The 19844-nt window shown below is 43.6% G+C and overlaps 1 protein-coding gene across 3 annotated transcripts in view; it reads left to right on the forward strand.

Annotated features, from left to right (window-relative positions):
- rhobtb1 (Rho related BTB domain containing 1) overlaps window positions 1–17673 on the forward strand; it is a 40373-nt gene extending 22700 nt beyond the window's left edge. For all 3 annotated transcript variants that reach the window (XM_060939588.1, XM_060939589.1, XM_060939587.1), the window contains exons 7-10: window positions 3623–3773; window positions 4167–4255; window positions 4342–4447; window positions 15911–17673. In XM_060939588.1, coding sequence (XP_060795571.1) covers window positions 3623–3773; window positions 4167–4255; window positions 4342–4447; window positions 15911–16080 — 516 coding nt within the window. In that variant the 3' untranslated portion in view covers window positions 16081–17673. The remainder of the gene's footprint in view (window positions 1–3622; window positions 3774–4166; window positions 4256–4341; window positions 4448–15910) is intronic.
- Window positions 17674–19844: the final 2171 nt, after the last annotated feature.

The following is a 19844-nucleotide window of genomic DNA, read 5'->3' on the forward strand; positions in this document are numbered from 1 at the left end:
CTTCAGCCAGAAGTAGAGCATTAGGGTGGATCGGGGGCTGTACATACGAAACCATCCTTGGAGGAGTAAAGTGGTGAGAACGTCAGCCAGAAGTAGAGCATTAGGGTGGATCAGGGACTGTACATATGAAGCCATCCTTGCAGGAGTTATGTGATGAGAACTTCAGCCAGAAGTAGAGCATTAGGGTGGATCGGGGGCTGTACATACGAAACCATCCTTGCAGGAGTAAAGTGGTGAGAACATCAGCCAGAAGTAGAGCATTAGGGTGGATCAGGGACTGTACATATGAAGCCATCCTTGCAGGAGTTATGTGATGAGAACTTCAGCCAGAACTAGAGCATTAGGGTGGATCGGGGGCTGTACATACGAAACCATCCTTGCAGGAGTAAAGTGGTGAGAACGTCAGCCAGAAGTAGAGCATTAGGGTGGATCAGGGGCTGTACATATGAAGCCATCCTTGCAGGAGTTATGTGATGAGAACTTCAGCCAGAAGTAGGGCATCAGGATGGATCAGGCAGGTCTGAAGAGCAGGAGAGGTCACTGGTATCTCAGGACTGATGTGTAATGAGAGAGAAACACAGGTTGTTGGGTATGCCTGTTGTCACTGTTGTTAAGAACGGTCTTGTGTGTTACCTAATTTGTACACCTGTTCAGAGTTCATCCCTTGATTTGTTTGTCTTCACATATATGCTCATGTTCCTTTGTCTTGTTTTTGAACTTTAGCTTTCCACGGTCCTTGGTGTTTGGTTCCAGTTTTACTGCCCTGTTTATACCATTGATTGTGTTACTGTTTATGATTTTAGAGATGCCCTTGATTACCCTGTCTGCCTGTACTTTGATCCCTGCGATGGTTCATGACCATGATTCTTGGATTTCCCTTAAAAATAAGGAATACATCCATTTAAAAATTAAAAATATAAGTACATGTCAGTGCAAGAATAGATGAATATACAATAAAATAATGTTCACAATTGAAGGGGTAAATGAGGGGTAAATAATTTTTTTGCATAGTTAAAGTTCATGTATTTGAATAATCTTTTAACAACAATAATAACAATAATTAAATAATATTGGCTGGCTTTGAGTGGTATATCAGATATATTCCATTCAGCTAGCATGATATCGAACGAGTCTTCGACTCATTCAGTATCATGCTAGCTGAATGGAATATATCTGATATACCACAAAAAAGGCAGCTATTTTATTATTATTATTATTATTATTATTATACACTCGATGGAACGATTATAGATTGTACAAAAAGTTACGAACAGGGGGGTAACTTACCAATATTGAAAGCTGATTCTGATCGAATGTAATTCAATGTTCTGTCAATCCAATGTACTGTACAAAGTCAAAGTTCTAACAATAAAAATGGTACAAGTCGAAAAAGCATGAACAACAACCCAACTTGTATACAAGCTATATCCCGGTTGACAGTTCAAGTTCAAAGTTACAAAAACTTCATAGTTAATTTTTCCATTGCAGTTGTTCAAAACAAAAGGGCTTTACTGAGTGAAGTCCACGAGTGAAGTCCTCTTGTAAAAGTCTCCATCACTATTCCTCACCTCCAAGCAAAACTTTATATTTCCGCTATTGCTGTCTTTCCCAGTTTTTTGATGTCCGTTGGTATGTTTTTTTTATTTTTTTTTCTCTTGTAAATATGCGTGAAGAATATCCAGTGACGTTTCGGTAGCCTTTCAGGTGTTCAGCAGGTCTGTCTCTTTTAAATCTACCGCTTTGAATGAAACAAACCTCGCAGCCATTTTTGTTTACAAACTGTCAGTCACTCGCGAATGTGGAAGTTTTACATATCCGACGTGTCTCTTTTCCAGTTTTTCCATATATTTAATGCGGAAGATTAAATGCATGCAGAATATCCAGGGAAGTTTTGGTAGCCTTTCAGGTGTTCATCGCATCTTTCTCTTTAAATCCTTGGCTTTTAATGAAGCAAACCTCGCAGTCATGTTTGTGAACAAATGGTCACAGTCACTAGCACGGAAGTTTTACATCTCTGACATGTCTCTTTTCTGTTTTTTTATGTCCGTTGGTATGTTTTTCTCTTGTAAATATGTGTGAAGAATATATAATGAAGTTTTGGTAGCCTTTTGGGTGTTCAGAGCATCTTTAGTTTCAGTTTATTTATTTAGTGCTTAAACCAAGCACTGAATTAACCCCATCTCCCGGCCGACAAAGAAATGATTGTGCGCATGCACAGGAGAAGTTTTGTCATTGCATCTTCACGTGTGACATCGTGTTGTCTTGACAACGTGCAATATTATAACAATATTGCACTCTCATTTTCCATTGGGGAGAGTGGCATAATACATGGAGGATAAGCGATATGATAACAATATTGCCTGGCATCAGTAAACCCGTTAGAAGGGAATAGAATACATATATGTTATTTACTAGCTGGAAGGTCCATATGGTGAAATACCGTGACCGAGGTCTTGAAAGTACTGAGCGAGGCCCTCTGCGCCGAGGTCAGTATTCAAGGCCGAGGTGACGGTATTTCACCATACGGACCGACCTTAAGCTGGTAAATAATATGTTTATTTTTTTCTTTACCAAATTCTAACAGAAAACGAGAGTGTCCGAAAGGGAAAACTGAGCCGAGCCGCCATTTTGAATCCTCATTCACGGCTGTAATGCAAATTGCTTCCTCCTCGGTATACAAGTGCACTTCCATGGCAGGAAAAATCTACATTTTGCCACCTATGTAGCCCCCTATTTATACAAAATTGAGTCATTCAGGATTCAGCCATGTTTTTGCTCGGCGTTAGCAAATTACAGGTTTTTAGCTTTCTCCTGAAATGTTTTCTTTTATTTCTTCTTCCTCAGGGTAGTAAAACTCGTTTTCGCTGTGAAGACTGTCGTTATCGCTATCCATGCTGTAAAATTAATGCTATTCTCCTGAGAAATGCAAAAGTAAATGTTGACAATTGCTACTGTTTGTTGTTGTTGTGAACGAGCAAGTCGCCAGAGGTCCATAACCGGGGTCCATAACTGGGGTTCGTATCGTAGGATACAGACCCACTTGCCAGCCAATCAGAGCGCAGGATTTGATGGAAACTGGACCACGAAAAAAATAAACATTTTTATTCCATGGAAAAAGTGGCATGTATGTATAATAGTTCATATTTTTATTTCCCGGTTTCCTGGACTTGCATAGTTCATTTAGTTCATTGTACATGATTTATTCACCCATTTTATCCATAATTTGGTCTTTGCCAATACCCAGTCTGCTTTCTGTCACATGATGGCTACCAACTGGGGGCAGTGATGGCTAACACATGCCTCCTCCAAGACACGTGAAGGAAGCCAACTGCATCTGTTCAAACTGCTGCTCAAGTCCCATAATGCTCTTGGAGGAAAGGGCTATCTACCTTCCTCAGCATACCTGAGCTCGTTGGTTAGTGTCACTGTGATTGGCAGTGGAGTGAGTAATGTCATTCCTGCTACCTTGAGAGCATGGCCAGTTTTGCTGTCTTGGACTCCTGGACATGGATGGCTGTGATGTCATTACTTTTGCATGTTATTTTTAAAGAGTATAATCTAAGTGTACCTTATAAAGTGGCCGCTTTGTGTGTGTTTGTGTGTGTGCGCACTTTGTTGCTAGGTCTCTTTTCCTAACACCAGCAGGGCGTGTATGCAGGCAGTGCTGGAGTATCTCTACACCAATCAGCTGTCACCCATGGCTGATTTGGACCCAATGGAATTAATTGCTCTGGCAAACAGACTGTGCCTTCCCCGCCTCATTGCCCTGACAGGTGCACTCTCCATCTCTCTCTCACACACACACACACACACACACACACTACAGACTTGGATCAAACTATCTTTTTGATTCCTCTGTTCAGTGTTGCTTAGCAACAAGCAACGTCAAGGCTCTGGGGGGGAAAAGAGCCATTCCACACATCATGGATTGTAGGTTGTCTAGTTTAATGTCATCCAACAGAGATGTTAAACAGTAATACTGACAGTCTGGCACTGATCTAAGGCTTGCATAAATGCAAAGGCTTTGTGGAACGGTGCCTAAGCCTTTGTCAACAAAAACATCCAGTTTCCTAATTTAGACTTGTCACTTAATAAACTGTTTCTAATACTGTGCCAAAATGTTTTAGCAGTCTGAGTTCTGTTTTAAAACTTTCCTTCTCCAACAGAGCAATATGCTGTGAGTGAGCTGGTGAAAGCCTCTCGGGATGGCCAAGACACAGACGGCGAGGTTCTCAACTACCTGGAGCTTGCACAGGTATTTATTATGCAAAATATATATTTATTTAAAAAATCTTTGTTTATCATATGTTGTACACTGACATGTTTGCTTTTTCCTCACAGTTCCATAATGCCAACCAACTTACTGCTTGGTGCCTGCATCACATATGCACTCATTATAATAACATCTGTGCCAGTTATCGCAAAGAAATCAAGTCCAAATCGCTAGGTAAGATCATGACTATGAGACACTGAACCTGATACTGAGCTAATAGAGAAATGGATCTACACTACCGTTCAAAAGTTTGGGGTCACCCAGACAATTTAGTGTTTTCCATGAAAAGTCACACGTTTATTTACCACCATAAGTTGTAAAATGAATAGAAAATATAGTCAAGACATTTTTCTGGCCATTTTGAGCATTTAATCGACCCCACAAATGTGATGCTCCAGAAACTCAGGCCCTGTCCACACGGCAACGGATTCAGGTGAATCCGATACAATTGTTTATCATTTCGGCCTGACGTCCACACGGCACCGGCATTTTGGGTGCCCCAAAACGCAATCTTTTGAGAACGGGTTCCAGAGTGGAAAGATCTGGCAACGTTGCCGTTGCGAAGTCGTCTGGATGAGTAGAACGGATTTGTTTACGATGACGTCACAACCACATGACTGTGAGTGCTTCACACCGGGTAGAAGTGTAACGAACTCGATGCGAGTTGTCAACAAATCCTATAACTTGGTTCATGAAACGCGCTTACAAAATATTTTCACTGTGAATATTTATTGTGTAATGGTGCAAAGTGAGAGAGAGAGAGTCAATCCCGCCAGCAAAAATAGGGAAAAAAAGGAGCGATCTCACCTCTTCAGATGTTGGTTTAAGTCCTACAATACATTCCTCAAAAAGGGCGTAGAAGAACAAATTAATCCATCAACGTGTAGCATTCAATTTATTTCAGACCATTAAAGACGCCGCCTTCCGCGTAGAATCATACGTCATCCTCGCCGCCATATTGGATGGGTCAAAGCGGAGAATAAAGATGCCTCATTCATGTGCTGCGTTTAACTGTACCAACAGGTTTACCGTCCAAACGAGATCACATGGGATTACCTTTCACAGGTGAGACTGGAAAAATACTTTTCATTGTATTTGGTCATTATAATGTAATTTTACGAACAGATTTTTCTGACTTTGTGGCTAATATGAAGTCTCGCACATAATAGTTTATGCACATGCGTCCTTACTTCTTCTATTGTTCTGGTGTCTCCGAAGGGACCGTCTTACAGCGCCCCTAGATGTGTGGCATGTGTATTGCATCGTTTTCAGCAAGCGTTGCATTGCCATATGGACCTGATATTTTACTGATCGTTGCCCATTTGGACGCGATATTTTTTTAAATAACATCTCGTTGCCGTTGTCGTGTGGATGTAGCCTCAATCTGCTCAAAGGAAGGTCAGTTTTATAGCTTCTCTAAAGAGCTAAACTGTTTTCAGCTGTGCTAACATGATTGTACAAGGGTTTTCTAATCATCCATTAGCCTTCTGAGGCAATGAGCAAACACATTGTACCATTAGAACACTGGAGTGAGAGTTGCTGGAAATGGGCCTCTATACACCTATGGAGATATTGCACCAAAAACCAGACATTTGCAGCTAGAATAGTCATTTACCACATTAGCAATGTATAGAGTGCATTTCTGATTAGTTTAAAGTGATCTTCATTGAAAAGAACAGTGCTTTTCTTTCAAAAATAAGGAAATTTCAAAGTGACCCCAAACTTTTGAACGGTAGTGTATTCAGTACATGGTGTGTACATGGACATTTTATATTATGCTTGTATTTATTTATTGGCTTCTGGTTTCAGAGGAATATATACATACAGTGCAATCACGTAGCTTTGGAAAACCAATATATATGCATTCATACTTTATTAAAGCCAACGGGGAAACCATATATATTATGTCTGATGCAGCAGCCAGTTAAGCATTTCTAGTGTTTATATTCGTCTGGAGCACAGTCATGATCTGGATCATCTGTATTCCCATAAAGCACTGCAATCATACTTCAGTTTTATCACAGAGAATGTCTACAAGTAAGTTGATTGACAAATCTGCATCTTGAAATTTTAAGCTTCTACCTGACAATTCTGTGATTTTAAGATACTGACTCATCAGTAATCAGTTAATCCTCATCAAAGTATAACTCCACCCCCAGCTCTGAGCCTAATTGCTGGGTTTCATGTGACGTCACATCCACCTAATTCGTTATTCAAAACTTTAGCTGGTGGTCTACCAAAGCTCAGTTGACAAAGCGTTTGTACAGAGAAGGTACATTGCTCGCATGAAAAATGCCTTACGAAAAATGCGTTGTTTAGGTTGTTCGAATCGATCAAACCATGAAACTGATAAGTTTCTTCAGGGCTCCCCATGAACCAATGAAAAAGGGTGAACAAATACAGGATTTCACAAAAAGACGTCGAGAAAGGTGGCTTTCGAACCTCTCACTGAAATCGAAGGGAGCCGAGTCGAAGCATGCTTGAGTTTGCAGTGATCACTTGGTGAAAGGTTTCTATCTCCCTCTCGGCTATGTCCTTAGTGTTTTTCAAGTACTTTTCTTGCTATGTGTCGTTATTTTACGGTACTTTTTTTAGTCACAAAGCGCTAAAGTCCCCAGCTGTTTCTTTGTTTACTCCTCACTCCTCACAAAGTCCATATGCATGAAGGTCGTGACAAAATTCTTCCCCAGCCGTACAGTTACAATGCGTCGTGATCACTTCTCCGTCTTGTTTAACTAAGCTCCAGGTCTTTAAAAGGGTTTCTGATGATCTTTGTGAATGATTTAGCTGAGAGATAAGAGCCAACACAAGTGAGAATCAAGCCAACTGTTTGTTTACACTTCAACTTGCAGTGCTTCGTTGTAAAGACATGAACGAAAAGCTTAAAAAAAACATATTTACATGGACAAAAACAATCCAGGATTCATTCGGCAGCGACTTGATAGCGAGGTCCTTTACCCAGCCACATACAAAAAAGTCGTAAGCCTCCATACTCTTCCACGCTTTCATGTGTTTTGCGGTGTAGAAGGACGTCTGCGACACCAGATAGTTCGAGATGTCGGGGAACTCGACTGAAGGGTAGTTTTCGAGATCGTACGACAAATCCTTCTTTCCCAGACTGTACAGGTCGATTCCATTGCACATAGCAATCTTCTGAATAGATCTAAAGTGAACAGTGGCTCCTGGATTGTGAACATACTCACTCTGATAAGTTATCGCTAGTTGTTTGCACAACGGCAGCCATTTAGACCACCAGCTATTTCACTTCCGGTAAAACCGCTAAGAAAAGTCACATGACTGAAACCCAGCAATTCCACCTTGAGGATGGGTGCAGGATGGGGCACCCGGAGGTGGGGGTGAGGGTATAAACTCCTGTGAATGATGATTCATGGTGACCATCTATTTGAAAATGAGTATGGTTTCAGACTCCCACACAAGGCCAGAGTTAATGTTCTATTTTTTTTTTCAATAAAACTTTCATGATGTTGAGAAGTACCAAGCGGTCGGCTCAACGTCAGCATCAGCCTTGCAAGGTTCAGGATGATTTTAACCAGTAGATAGCGTTTTAAGCGGTTTTCAACCCATACAATGCTGATTTTTTTTTTTTAATAAAAATGGTAATTTTGTCAATATTAACACGAGCATTGCTGTGTTTCATCATAGTACACTGGAGTATATTGTTTAGTTTACAGCTCAAAAAAACTTTTTAGTGTGCAGTACTTCTTTAAGTTCAAAACTGAGACAACCTTTTAACTTAATATGTTTTTTTTTTAGTAAGATTTTGATGTAAAATTTCTCACAGCTATCATCATCTAGTTATCAGAGCTCACTAGGCTAAGTTATGGTGTTGTGTTTCCATTTTCTCTATTTCCATTTACTGTTTATTTTTGCTCATTGCTTATTAGGTAACCATAGATTCTGCATCATGACAAGCTTGGCTTACTCAAAGAGTGGTCTGTAACCTAAAGCTAGCATACTGTAGTGAACAAATCTATTAAGTTTTATGGCTAATTTAAGTCCAAATTTCTCACTTGGCAGAGGATAGTGTTGTATTTGGGATTGACAACCGTATTTACTTATGAGCTACCCAGAAACTGTGTAGTAATGCTCCGTTTTAGTTAACACAAAGAAGTGGAAAATATAATTATCATATTTTTAAGTTGTTCAGCGTAAAAATATTTTTGCCTACACCATTACCATCAAGGGCGGCGCAGTGGTGTAGTGGTTAGCGCTGTCGCCTCACAGCAAGAAGTTCCGGGTTCGAGCCCCGTGGCTGATGAGGGCCTTTCTGTGCGGAGTTTGCATGTTCTCCCCGTGTCTGCGTGGGTTTCCTCCGGGTGCTCCGGTTTCCCCCACAGTCCAAAGACATGCAGGTTAGGTTAACTGGTGACTCTAAATTGACCGTAGGTGTGAGTGTGAATGGTTGTCTGTGTCTATGACCTGGCGACTTGTCCAGGGTGTACCCCGCCTTTCGCCCGTAGTCAGCTGGGATAGGCTCCAGCTTGCCTGCGACCCTGTAGAACAGGATAAAGCAGCTAGAGATAATGAGATGAGATGAGAATTACCATCAACCTTAATAACACATTTTGTTCTTGGCATTTAACCCATGTTATGACTAGTGACCCTATCTTCTTAAAACAAACAAACAAACAAACAAAAAACAGTAATAATTTTGTTTTTCGTATTTCGATAATTGCACATGTACGGGGGTAATTCAAAAAGTTCTCAGCCTCACCCAGAAAACATCACAGGAGAAAGATTGTTCTTGCATTATTTTTCAACATGGTCTCCTTTAACGTCAGTGAACTTGGTCCACTGCTGTTCAAGTTTCACTAGGGACAGTTAAAAGTTACATTTGGAAGATGATCTGGACACTTACAATAATGCTTTTATGGCTGAGGACTACAGTTGACTTGCTAACTTTTGGACTACAGTTGTCATGAACAGTTCTATTTCCTTCACTCCAGACCGCCAGGGCGGTGCTGAAAGCACTAGTGGAAGCATCTTTGCATCCGCGCGTTTCGAGAACCGCATACAAAAGTTGTCATCTCATGACGTATGACGTGCCTGCCTACATAAGGCAACATCCCCCGTCATTTGGCCTCTTCTTTTTTCTTGCGTTGGAATCGCATCTCTTCTATTGGAATTCTGTGTGTGTTATCAGTTAACTGTGGGAATGCCTGCGACAATCTACAGTGCAGCTCGTGACCGAAGAGGACTTCAGTGGGACTCGACTCCACGCGAGCTGTTTGGTCGCTAAGGTAACTTGGTTAACATTATTTTGAGATTGTTTTATGTATCGATAGTCACTGAATCTTGGCTGCCAAGTTTTCAGGGACGGCTATTATATCGGTCCTGTCACAAACTGTTTGGTTGCCAGCAGGTTTGTCAGTGTTGAGTGAGTTAGCGAATTGGTTGCCAATAACATTAACGTGTACTTACAACTTTACGTGAGCATCGGTTTTCTGGTTGCTAGTAAATCGTTGTCTGTAATGGTAAAGTTGCGCTTGCGAACTCGCTAGCCTTGGTTGCCAGGCTAGCAAGCAGCGCTACACCTTGCTTCTTTTCTAAAAAAAAAATCGTGGGTGAGTAGACACTGAGATGGATTCAGTGAGGTGTTCCACTTGCCCCAATCTAATGGAGGTGCTGGATGCACATGATCACTGTGCGGAGTGCCTTGGCATGCAACATCTAAGGGAGGCAATGTCTGATCCATGCCCTTCCTGTGTGTTAATGCCGTTTACTGTTAGACAGGCGCGGCTGGCTGGTATGGAACGTGCATCTAGCAGTTTTCTGCTCTCGGATTCTCAGACACAGCGTAAGCGTAGGCTTTCACCACCAGTGCATGCAAAACAGTGCAAAAAATCTAAGTCTTCTGAGTTAGAGCGTAAATTGGAACTGCTCTCATCTACAGTGGAGCATCTGCTGCCTCTGCTTGCAAGGCCCCCTCCCACAGCAGGGGCACAGGTAGGTACTGTAGAGGAACAGCCTGCACCGCCTGCCTCCTTGTCACTCGTTGGCTCATGTTCTCAGCCACCTGACCAAGAGGAAGTGATGTCTGTGGCTGCCTCAGACACCTTTTTCAGTCAGTCTTCTTCCTCGGCGCAGCCACCAAGCGAAGTCCTGCCAGGTGTTGAGCCCCGTGATTCGGGCAGTGATGTTACCTCTGGGCGATCTGGGGAGTCTGCCTCAGTGGTGGGTTTGGTGGAGGCCACACTGAAGGCTTTGCTTGCACGTTTGCAGTTGGACACCCCGGTGCCTCCTACTGGATCTGAGAACATGTTCCTGCACCGTGTTCAGCGCGTCTCTCTGGTAATTCCACAGTGTCGTGACTTTACTTCTGTGGTGGCCTCTGCCCTGGAGGCTGCTACAAAATCTGCCCATCCAGACCAGATGTCTCGCATGCTTGCGGCGATGCAGGATCCCGGTGCTTTTGGCTTGGGTAGCATGCCAGTAGTCGAATCAAGCATTGCTTTGCTCATTGTGTCTCCCGATGAAGCACTTCGGGAGTAGGTGCATTGCCCTAACGCTGAGTGCCGCCGCACAGACAAGCTACTTTCTTGTGCTTACAACTCTACTGCCTTTCTTGGCAGGGTGTCTAACTCACTGGCACACATGCTTGTTATGCTGCACATTACACTCAACACATCATCAGCAGACCCACTGGCGGCTGAGGTACTGGAACTTACATTGCAGGCTATGGGTGTCATTGCCAACCAGTGTGGCACTACCTTGGGCACCTTGCTGCAAGCCCGTCGACAAGTGTGGCTGGCTCAATTGCCTCTGCCAGAAGTATACAGGAACAACCTGAGGCACCTCCCACTGGCACCTGGACAGGTCTTTGGGCCAGCAGCACAAGAGGCCCTTGACAGATGTGTGTCTGTTACAGAGTCTTGCTCACGTCATGTGGGCGTAGCAGTCACCTTCAGAGCTCCGCCAAACCCTTCTGTCTCACGCTTTAGGCATGTGGCCCCTGGAGCTGCACAAAGGTCTCCCCATCGACCCCAGCAGCGGGCCCCCAATCCCTCACCTCCCTCGGCCAGGCAGGGTGGCGCTCAGCCACACATGAGTTTTTGCCCTTTTCGACAGACGGGTCCTCCCCGCCGTCGTCGCCCCCCCATCCCTCCCGAAAAACATAGACAGGACCACTGACAGGTCAGGGCCAGTGGCAGGAGTTTTTACAGGCAGCCAGCTAGCGCGTTGGCGTGAAATAACAACCAACCAATGGCTACTCACCACCCTCTCAGAAGGGTACCGCCTGCAATTCTGACGCCGGCCACCAATGCATTCGGGTGTGAGGCAGACAATTATAACCAATCCAAGACAGGCAGAAGTCTTGTCGAGAGAAGTTCAATTGTTACTACAAAAAGGAGCCATAGAGATGGTCGACCCCATTGTTCACCCAGGGGGTTTCTTTTCAGTTTATTTTCTCGTTCCAAAGAAAGACGGCGGGTTCAGGCTGATTTTAGATTTAAGAAGGTTAAACCGTTTCTTGAAGGTGCTTCCTTTTCGAATGCTACGAACAACAGATGTACTGCAAGCAGTCACAAACCAGGACTGGTTTGTGACCATAGATCTCGAGGACACCTATTTTCACATACCCATTACCGCGGACCACAGGCACTTCCTTCATTTTTCGTTCATGGGAAAGATTTTTCAGTTCAGAGTTCTCCTCTTTGGACTTTCTCTGGCACCAAGGGTGTTCTTGAAATGCGTCCAAGTGGCACTAGAACCCCTTCAGAAGGAGGGGTTCTAGTGCCCTTGTTCACTAGTTCTAGTGCCAGTCATCCCTTACTTGGATGACTGGCTTCTTTGTGTGGCATCGCCCGAACAGGTCAGGGAACATGCTCACTGGTTGCTACTACACATTACGGCTCTGGGGTTCAGGGTGAACCAGAGGAAGTGCAAACTGGTCCCAGTCCAGGCAACACATTTCATCGGCCTTGCCCTGGATTCAAACACTATGCTGGCCAGTCCCACGCCAGATAGAATAAGTGCAATTCTCACTGGAGTGAACCACCTTCGTGTCGGGGGAACTCAGCGTTATGTTTCTCTCCTTCAGCTGTTGGGGAAACTCACAGCGGCCTCAGTAGTCATTCCTCTGGGTCTTCTGTGGCTAAGGGCTTTTCAGAGATGGCTTCTTCAACTGCGTCTGTGTCCAGTGCGAGACAGACACATGAGGGTGAGAATAACACGCCGTTGCATGCTCACGCTAAGACCTTGGTCCCAGGCACACTTTCTCACTCGTGGAGTTCTACTTGGTCCCCCACCGGGACGGTGGGAGGTTATCCAGACAGATGCTTCCCTCATGGGTTGGGGTGGAGTCTGGCGTCGGCAAGGTGTGAACGGCACCTGGCCTGCTCCGTGGCGCACGTCCCACATCAACACACTGGAGTTGATGGCGGTGTTTCTGACGTTGCGCCACTTTCAGGAAGTGCTACAGGGCAAACATGTATTGGTACGTACAGACAATGTGGCAACTGTTTTCTATATCAATCATCAGGGGGGCACAAGGTCTGTAACTGCGCTTCAGGTGGCTCACAGTCTCCTAGTATGGGCTCAGGACAACCTCCTTTCTATAAGAGCATCTTATCTACCTGGACGCCTAAACAGTGTGGCAGATGCTCTGTCACCGGCAAGGTGTCTCAAGGGGATTGGAAAATGCATCCAGACACGGTGGAACAGATCTGGAAAACCTGTGGGAGAGAGACTGTGGACCTGTTTGCGAGCAGTCAGACAACTCATTGTCCAACATGGTTTTCCCTGGGGAAAGAAACGGCAGTGTTGGGGCAGGATGCTCTGGCCCACGACTGGCCAAGGGCCATCCTTTATGCCTTTCCCCCTCTACCACTATTGTGGAGCACTCTCTGCCGTGTGCGCGATCACAGTCACCATGTGCTATTGATAGCTCCTCATTGGCCATCCAGGCCATGGTTCCAGCTCCTGCTGTCACTACTAGTGGGACCCCCTTGTCAGCTGCCCAACAGGCCCGACTTGCTGACGCAGATGGAGGGCAGGATTCAACACCCATGTTCTGAATGCCTGAAGCTCTGGGTGTGGCCCTTGGGGCCCCGGGGCTACTACTGGAGTGTTCAGAAGGGACCAGGAACACTGTGGTGAACGCACGTGCAGAATCTACCCGACACTTGTATGCAGGCAAGTGGAAGGTGTTCTGTGATTGGTGTGCGGAACGCAACATCAACCCCCTACAGTAAGCTGCTCTGTTCCACAGACTTTAGATTTCCTGCAGCACCTTTTAGAGCTTGGCAGGGCTGCATCTACACTTAAGATGTATGTTGCAGCACTAACAGCCCACCATTCAGAGGTTGGAGGTGTTTCACTTGGGTCCCACCGGCTGGTGGTGGCCTTTTTGAGAGGGGCATTTCATCTTAATCCTCCTCATTTTGTGTGGAGTCTGTCATGGGATCTGAACACTGTGCTTGAATCCCTTTGCTTGCCTCCTTATGAGCCCCTGTCAGCAGCTGACATTAAGTGGCTATCTGTTAAAACGGCTTTTCTTCTTGCCATCACAACAGCCCGGCGTGTGAATGAGCTACATGCCCTCTCAGTGAGTACTGTTTGTCTTTGTTGGGGCCCTATGTTTGACAGTGTTTTCATTGTGGCCAAACCCAACTTTCCTCCCGAAAGTCTTATCTCCCCAGTTTAGCAACCAGTCGATTTTGCTGGCTGCTATACCGGCGGACAGGACGGACTTGCGTGCAGAGTTGTGCCCTGTCAGGGCTCTAAGGTTTTATTTTGATAGGACGGCAGCCTTTCGTATGACAGACCAATTGTTTGTTTGTTTTGGTGGTGCTCCGAGAGGAAGGCCTCTGTCCAAGCAGCGGCTCTCCCGTTGGGTTCAGAGGCAATCACCTATGCCTATGAATCTATGGGACATACTGTGCCCTCTCCTGTCTGCTGCCATTCGACGCGTGCTCAGGCAACATCATGGGCAGCTCTCCGGGGCGTACCACTCTCTGACATTTGTGCTGCTGCAACTTGGTCCAATACATGTACATTTGCCTGGTACTACAGGATAAATGTTGCGTCCATGCCATTGCTGTGTGCAGCTGTTCTTCCAGAAGGTGGTGATGGTCTTCTGAATTCCTCGTGACTGGGTTGGTATTCGTCTTCCACTAGTGCTTTCAGCACTGCCCTGGCAGTCTGGAGTGAAGGAAATAGAACGCTGGTTACGAATGTAACCGTGGTTCTATGACTAAGTGGAAGACCGCCAGGGTCTTTGGTCACTCGGATTGCGCGAGAATGATCTTGAGGCCAAATGACGTGGAATGTTGCCTTATGTAGGCAGGCATGTCATACATCATGAGATGACAACTTTTGTATGCGGTTCTCGAAACGCGCGGACGCAAAGATGCTTCCACTAGTGCTTTCAGCACCGCCCTGGCGGTCTTCCACTTAGTCATAGAACCCGGTTACATTCATAACCAGCGTTTTGCACTCAAGTTTCCATCAATGAAGAGTTATAACATCAATGAAACAGACTTCATGTTAAAACTGTTAAAAATGTCATCACGCTGTCTGTTATCACCCAAATGAGGATGGGTTCCCTTTTGAGTCTGGTTCCTCTCAAGGTTTCTTCCTCATGCCATCTGAGGGAGTTTTTCCTTGCCGCTGTCGGCACAGGCTCGCTCATTAGGGATAGATTAGGGACAAAATTACCTCATGTTTAAAGTCATTAAAATTCTGTAAAACTGCTTTGCGACAATGTCTATTGTTAAAAGTGCTATAAAAATAAACTTGACTTGACTATCCTTTCATGGAAGAAGGTCACATCTTGAGCCTCCAGATCCTCCTCAACAGCATGGATGACTTCACCATTCTGAAAATGGCGACCATGCAAGTGGGATTTCAGTTTGGGAAACAGACAGATAGAGGTTAGACGGTGCCAGGTTGGGCGAATAAGGTGCATGGAGCAGCAGTTCAAAGGCACATTTGGCTGCTTCTGCTTCTGCCACCTGTGCTGTGTGGACAGGTGCATTGTAATGGAGGAACAGCACGCCATCTCGAAGCTTTCCTCACTTTTTTTCTTTGATGGCTTCTGTCATTTGAGTTTTTGAGGACAGTGATACAAGGCTTTATAGTATACAGTTGTGGCCCAAAATGGGAGTTATGCCCTTTGTTTCTGGGTGTGGCCAAGAACTTTTTGAAGTACCCTCATACTATGGGACCTTAAGGTCTTCATAATTAAAACCTCTAAAGTTTCTATTATCTCTAGCCGCTTTATCCTGTTCTACAGGGTCGCAGGCAAGCTGGAGCCTATCCCAGCTGACTACGGGTGAAAGGCAGGGTACACCCTGGACAAGTCGCCAGGTCATCACAGGGCTGACACATAAACACAGACAACCATTCACACCTACGGTCAATTTAGAGTCACCAGTTAACCTAACCTGCATGTCTTTGGACTGTGGGGGAAACCCACGCGGACACGGGGAGAACATGCAAACTCTGCACAGAAAGGTCCTCGTCGGCCACGGGGCTCGAACCCGGACCTTCTTGCTGTGAGGTGACAGCGCTAACCACTACACCACCGTGCCGCCCGGGGTTTTATTTATTTATTTATTGGTATGCCAACTTTCTTGCCCTTGATTGCTCTCTGTGTGTCTGTCATGCGAGCAGAAAACCAAGAGTATTTTGAGAAGCATCGCTGGCCTCCGGTTTGGTACCTGAAGGAGGAAGATCACTATCAGCGGGTGAAGAAGGAGAGAGAGAAGGAAGATGTGGTCCTGAACAAGCACCTCTCTCGCCGTCGCTGGTGTTTCTGGAGCACTTCTCCTGCCGTGGCCTAAGGGAGACAGACAGCCAGAGACAGCACTTCCTTTCCTGCTAACTGCTCGCCATTTTCTGTCTTAACCTACAGATGATGTATCTGGAAATGCACTGAAATCTTATCTTTTGGACTTGCATACATACGTGCAGTCAGTGAAACAGACATACAAAAGGTTCAAAGCACAATCTACAATCTGCATCCACAGAATACAGGCCATCAAATGTAGTAATGCTCAACCAAAAAAGAAAAAAAAAGGTTGTAAAGTTTATTTAAAAAAAAAGTGGATGGGGGAGAAAATCTACACTTTGGGCATAACTAATTTCTAATATTCCCTTGATCTCTGTTTCCTTCTATGTAGTTTTAAGTACAAAATCTTTCTCCAGCTTTTAAAAGAGCTTGATTTAACTGCTGCTAACAATCACAAACTCATAGCTGACGTTAATAGTGATTTTCAAACTGGCGTTTTGGAATAATTATGCACGATCACCTTATATCCTGATAAACTACCTTCTCTAACATGGCGTTTATGACTCAAACGTGTGTCCTGTGTGTTTGTGTGTGTGTGTGTGTGTGGTGTGAGATCTGTGTGTGCTGTAAACTAAACAGCAGCTTCCTTTGACACCAGCCCTAATAAGAAACATCAGGTACATCAGTGCAGTTACTTATCCACTGTATATTCTAGTACCAGGGAATACCATAGCTCACCTAGCTAGTCCTGTAATTCTGTATAAACATTTAGGGTTGAATCAAACAATAACTCCTTATTAGAAGGGCTTATCACTATGGCTTAGTTCAGGGCTTACTTGAAACCAAGAAGCAAAACAATCAATAACCGCTGATCACATATACTATCTTCACCGTGATTGTGCTAGATGTTCTGTGTAGGCTTAGTGTAGTGGAGTTTAACTTTACACTTTACACATTAAAGATTGCTATAGTCATTAATGGGTTAAGAAATTACAAGGTGAATGTAAATGAGCAATAAGCTAAATGTGCAGGCTTTTTGCTTTCAGGTGATTCTGTTGTGTGTAAGTCGTGTCAGTCAGGATAGATGATGTGTACTCGATGTGGGTGTTTGTCTGTGATGCACCACCTCTTCATCATCATCATATCATCCCAATCCTGGCAGGTCAAACTGACACTGAGGGGAAACGTAATACTTGAAAAATAAAATCCTTCTATCTTTACAACCCATGTAGGCTTGTCTTTAGTTCGAGAGAACTTTACATAGCGGAAGTTCACAGTTCATTTTCTGGCAGATATTATGTTAATTGTTATTAGTTTCTGCAAACCAAGTGGCTGGTTCATTTGGTACTTGGCCTTTAATTTTGCTGGTCATCATCCTTATTGCTGGCTGTTTATTTATTCATGTATTTATTTGTTTATTTTCTAAACAGAGTATTCTTTGGTGAATTACAATAAATTATCAATTTACTTATGCAGAGTGCTATTTGTTTTCTGTCACTGTAAAGTATATCTTATCTCTTATACCACATCACTGTTACGTTCTCAAATGTGATCGGTTATAACAGCAGCTCTGACAGCAGTGTCGGCTGTAATGCATTATCATTTCTATGGTAACAGCTCATTCACAGGGACTTGAATGTCAGAGGCTTCACATAATCTACAATGGTGCTTGAAAGTTTGTGAACCCTTGAGAATTTTCTATATTTCTGCATAAATAGGACCTAAAACATCAGATTTTCACACAAGTCCTAAAAGTAGATAAAGAGAACCCAGTTAAACAAATGAGATAAAAATGTTATACTTGGTCATTTATTTATTGAGGAAAATGATCCAATATTACATATCTGTGAGTGGCAAAAGTATGTGAACCTCTAGGATTAGCAGTTAATTTGAAGGTGAAATTTGAGTCAGGTGTTTTCAATCAATGGGATGACAATCAGGTGTGAGTGGGCACCCTGTTTTATTTAAAGAACAGGGATCTATCAAAGTCTGATCTTCACAACACACGTTTGTGGAAGTGTATCATGGCACGAACAAAGGAGATTTCTGAGGACCTCAGAAAAAGCGTTGTTGATGCTCATCAGGCTGGAAAAGGTTACAAAATCATCTCTAAAAAGTTTGGACTCCACCAATCCACAGTCAGACAGATTGTGTACAAATGGAGGAAATTCAAGACCATTGTTACCCTCCCCAGGAGTGGTCGACCAACAAAGATCACTCCAAGAGCAAGGCGTGTACTGTAATAGTCGGCGAGGTCACAAAGGACCCCAGAGTAACTTCTAAGCAACTGAAGGCCTCTCTCACATTGGCTAATGTTCATGAGTCCACCATCAGAAGAACACTGAACAACAATGGTGTGCATGGCAGGGTTGCAAGAAGAAAACCACTGCTCTCCAAAAAGAACATTGCTGCTCATCTGCAGGTTGCTAAAGATCATGTGGACAAGCCAGAAGGCTATTGGAAAAATGTTTTGTGTACGGATGAGACCAAAATAGAACTTTTTTGGTTTTAAAGGAAAGCACTGCATTCCAGCATAAGAACCTTATCCCATCTGTGAAACATGGTGGTGGTAGTATCATGGTTTGGGCCTGTTTTGCTGCATCTGCTTGCCATCATTGATGGAACAATGAATTCTGAATTATACGAGTGAATTCTAAAGGAAAATGTCAGGACATCTGTCCATGAACTGAATCTCAAGAGAAGGTGGGTCATGCAGCAAGACAACGACCCTAAGCACACAAGTCATTCTACCAAAGAATGGTTAAAGAAGAATAAAGTTAATGTTTTGGAATGGCCAAGTCAAAGTCCTGACCTTAATCCAATCGAAATGTTGTGGAAGGACCTGAAGCGAGCAGTTCATGTGAGAAAACCCACCAACATCCCAGAGTTGAAGCTGTTCTGTACGGAGGAATGGGCTAAAATTCCTCCAAGCCGGTGTGCAGGACTGATCAACAGTTACTGGAAATGTTTAGTTGCAGTTATTGCTATACAAGGGGGTCACACCAGATACTGAATGCAAAGGTTCACATACTTTTGCCACTCACAGATATGTAATATTGGATCATTTTCCTCAATGCATAAATGACCAAGTATAATATTTTTGTCTCATTTGTTTACCTGGGTTCTCTTTATCTACTTTTAGGACTTGTGTGAAAATCTGATGATGTTTTAGGTCATATTTATGCAGAAATATAGAAAATTCTAAAAGGTTCACAAACTTTCAAGCACCACTGTAAGGCTAATAATGAACAGATTTTAAAAAGTGTTTTTGACAAAAGAAGAACGTCTAATCATCAGTATTGTGAAGCTTTTGGTAAAGGTTAATGGAAGGAGCCTTGGATGTCTGAACTTTTTAAAGGTTTTCCATCATGGGAGAGTGTATTCTACTTTGTGTGTGTGTGTGTGTCTGTCTGTCTGTCTGTCTCCTGGACAGTCCACAACATTATATGTAGTTATAAATGGATAAAAAAAATTCTGTTCATAAAAAATTGTAATTTTTGGCAAACTGCTGTGCTATTAGAGGAATAAAACACTTTGAACCATGCTGTTCATTTCTCATCATTAATTATTTTCCTACAACAGCATGCCCTGTCATGTTTTATTCCTCACTGCTCAAAGCTTAACAAAAAAATGAGGAGAAAAATGGCTTCAAGGAAGCTTCTAGGAAGGGTGAGTATGCATATGTGTTTCAAGTCTGAAATAGTGTGTGTGAGATATATATTTTAAAATATAAAGACCATGGGAAAGCCCCAATCAAGCGAGATATATATATATATCGCTTGATTGGGGCTTTCCCATGGTCTTTATATTTTAAAA

This window comes from Neoarius graeffei, chromosome 14 (assembly GCF_027579695.1).
Source record: "Neoarius graeffei isolate fNeoGra1 chromosome 14, fNeoGra1.pri, whole genome shotgun sequence".
NCBI classification, from domain to species: domain Eukaryota; kingdom Metazoa; phylum Chordata; class Actinopteri; order Siluriformes; family Ariidae; genus Neoarius; species Neoarius graeffei.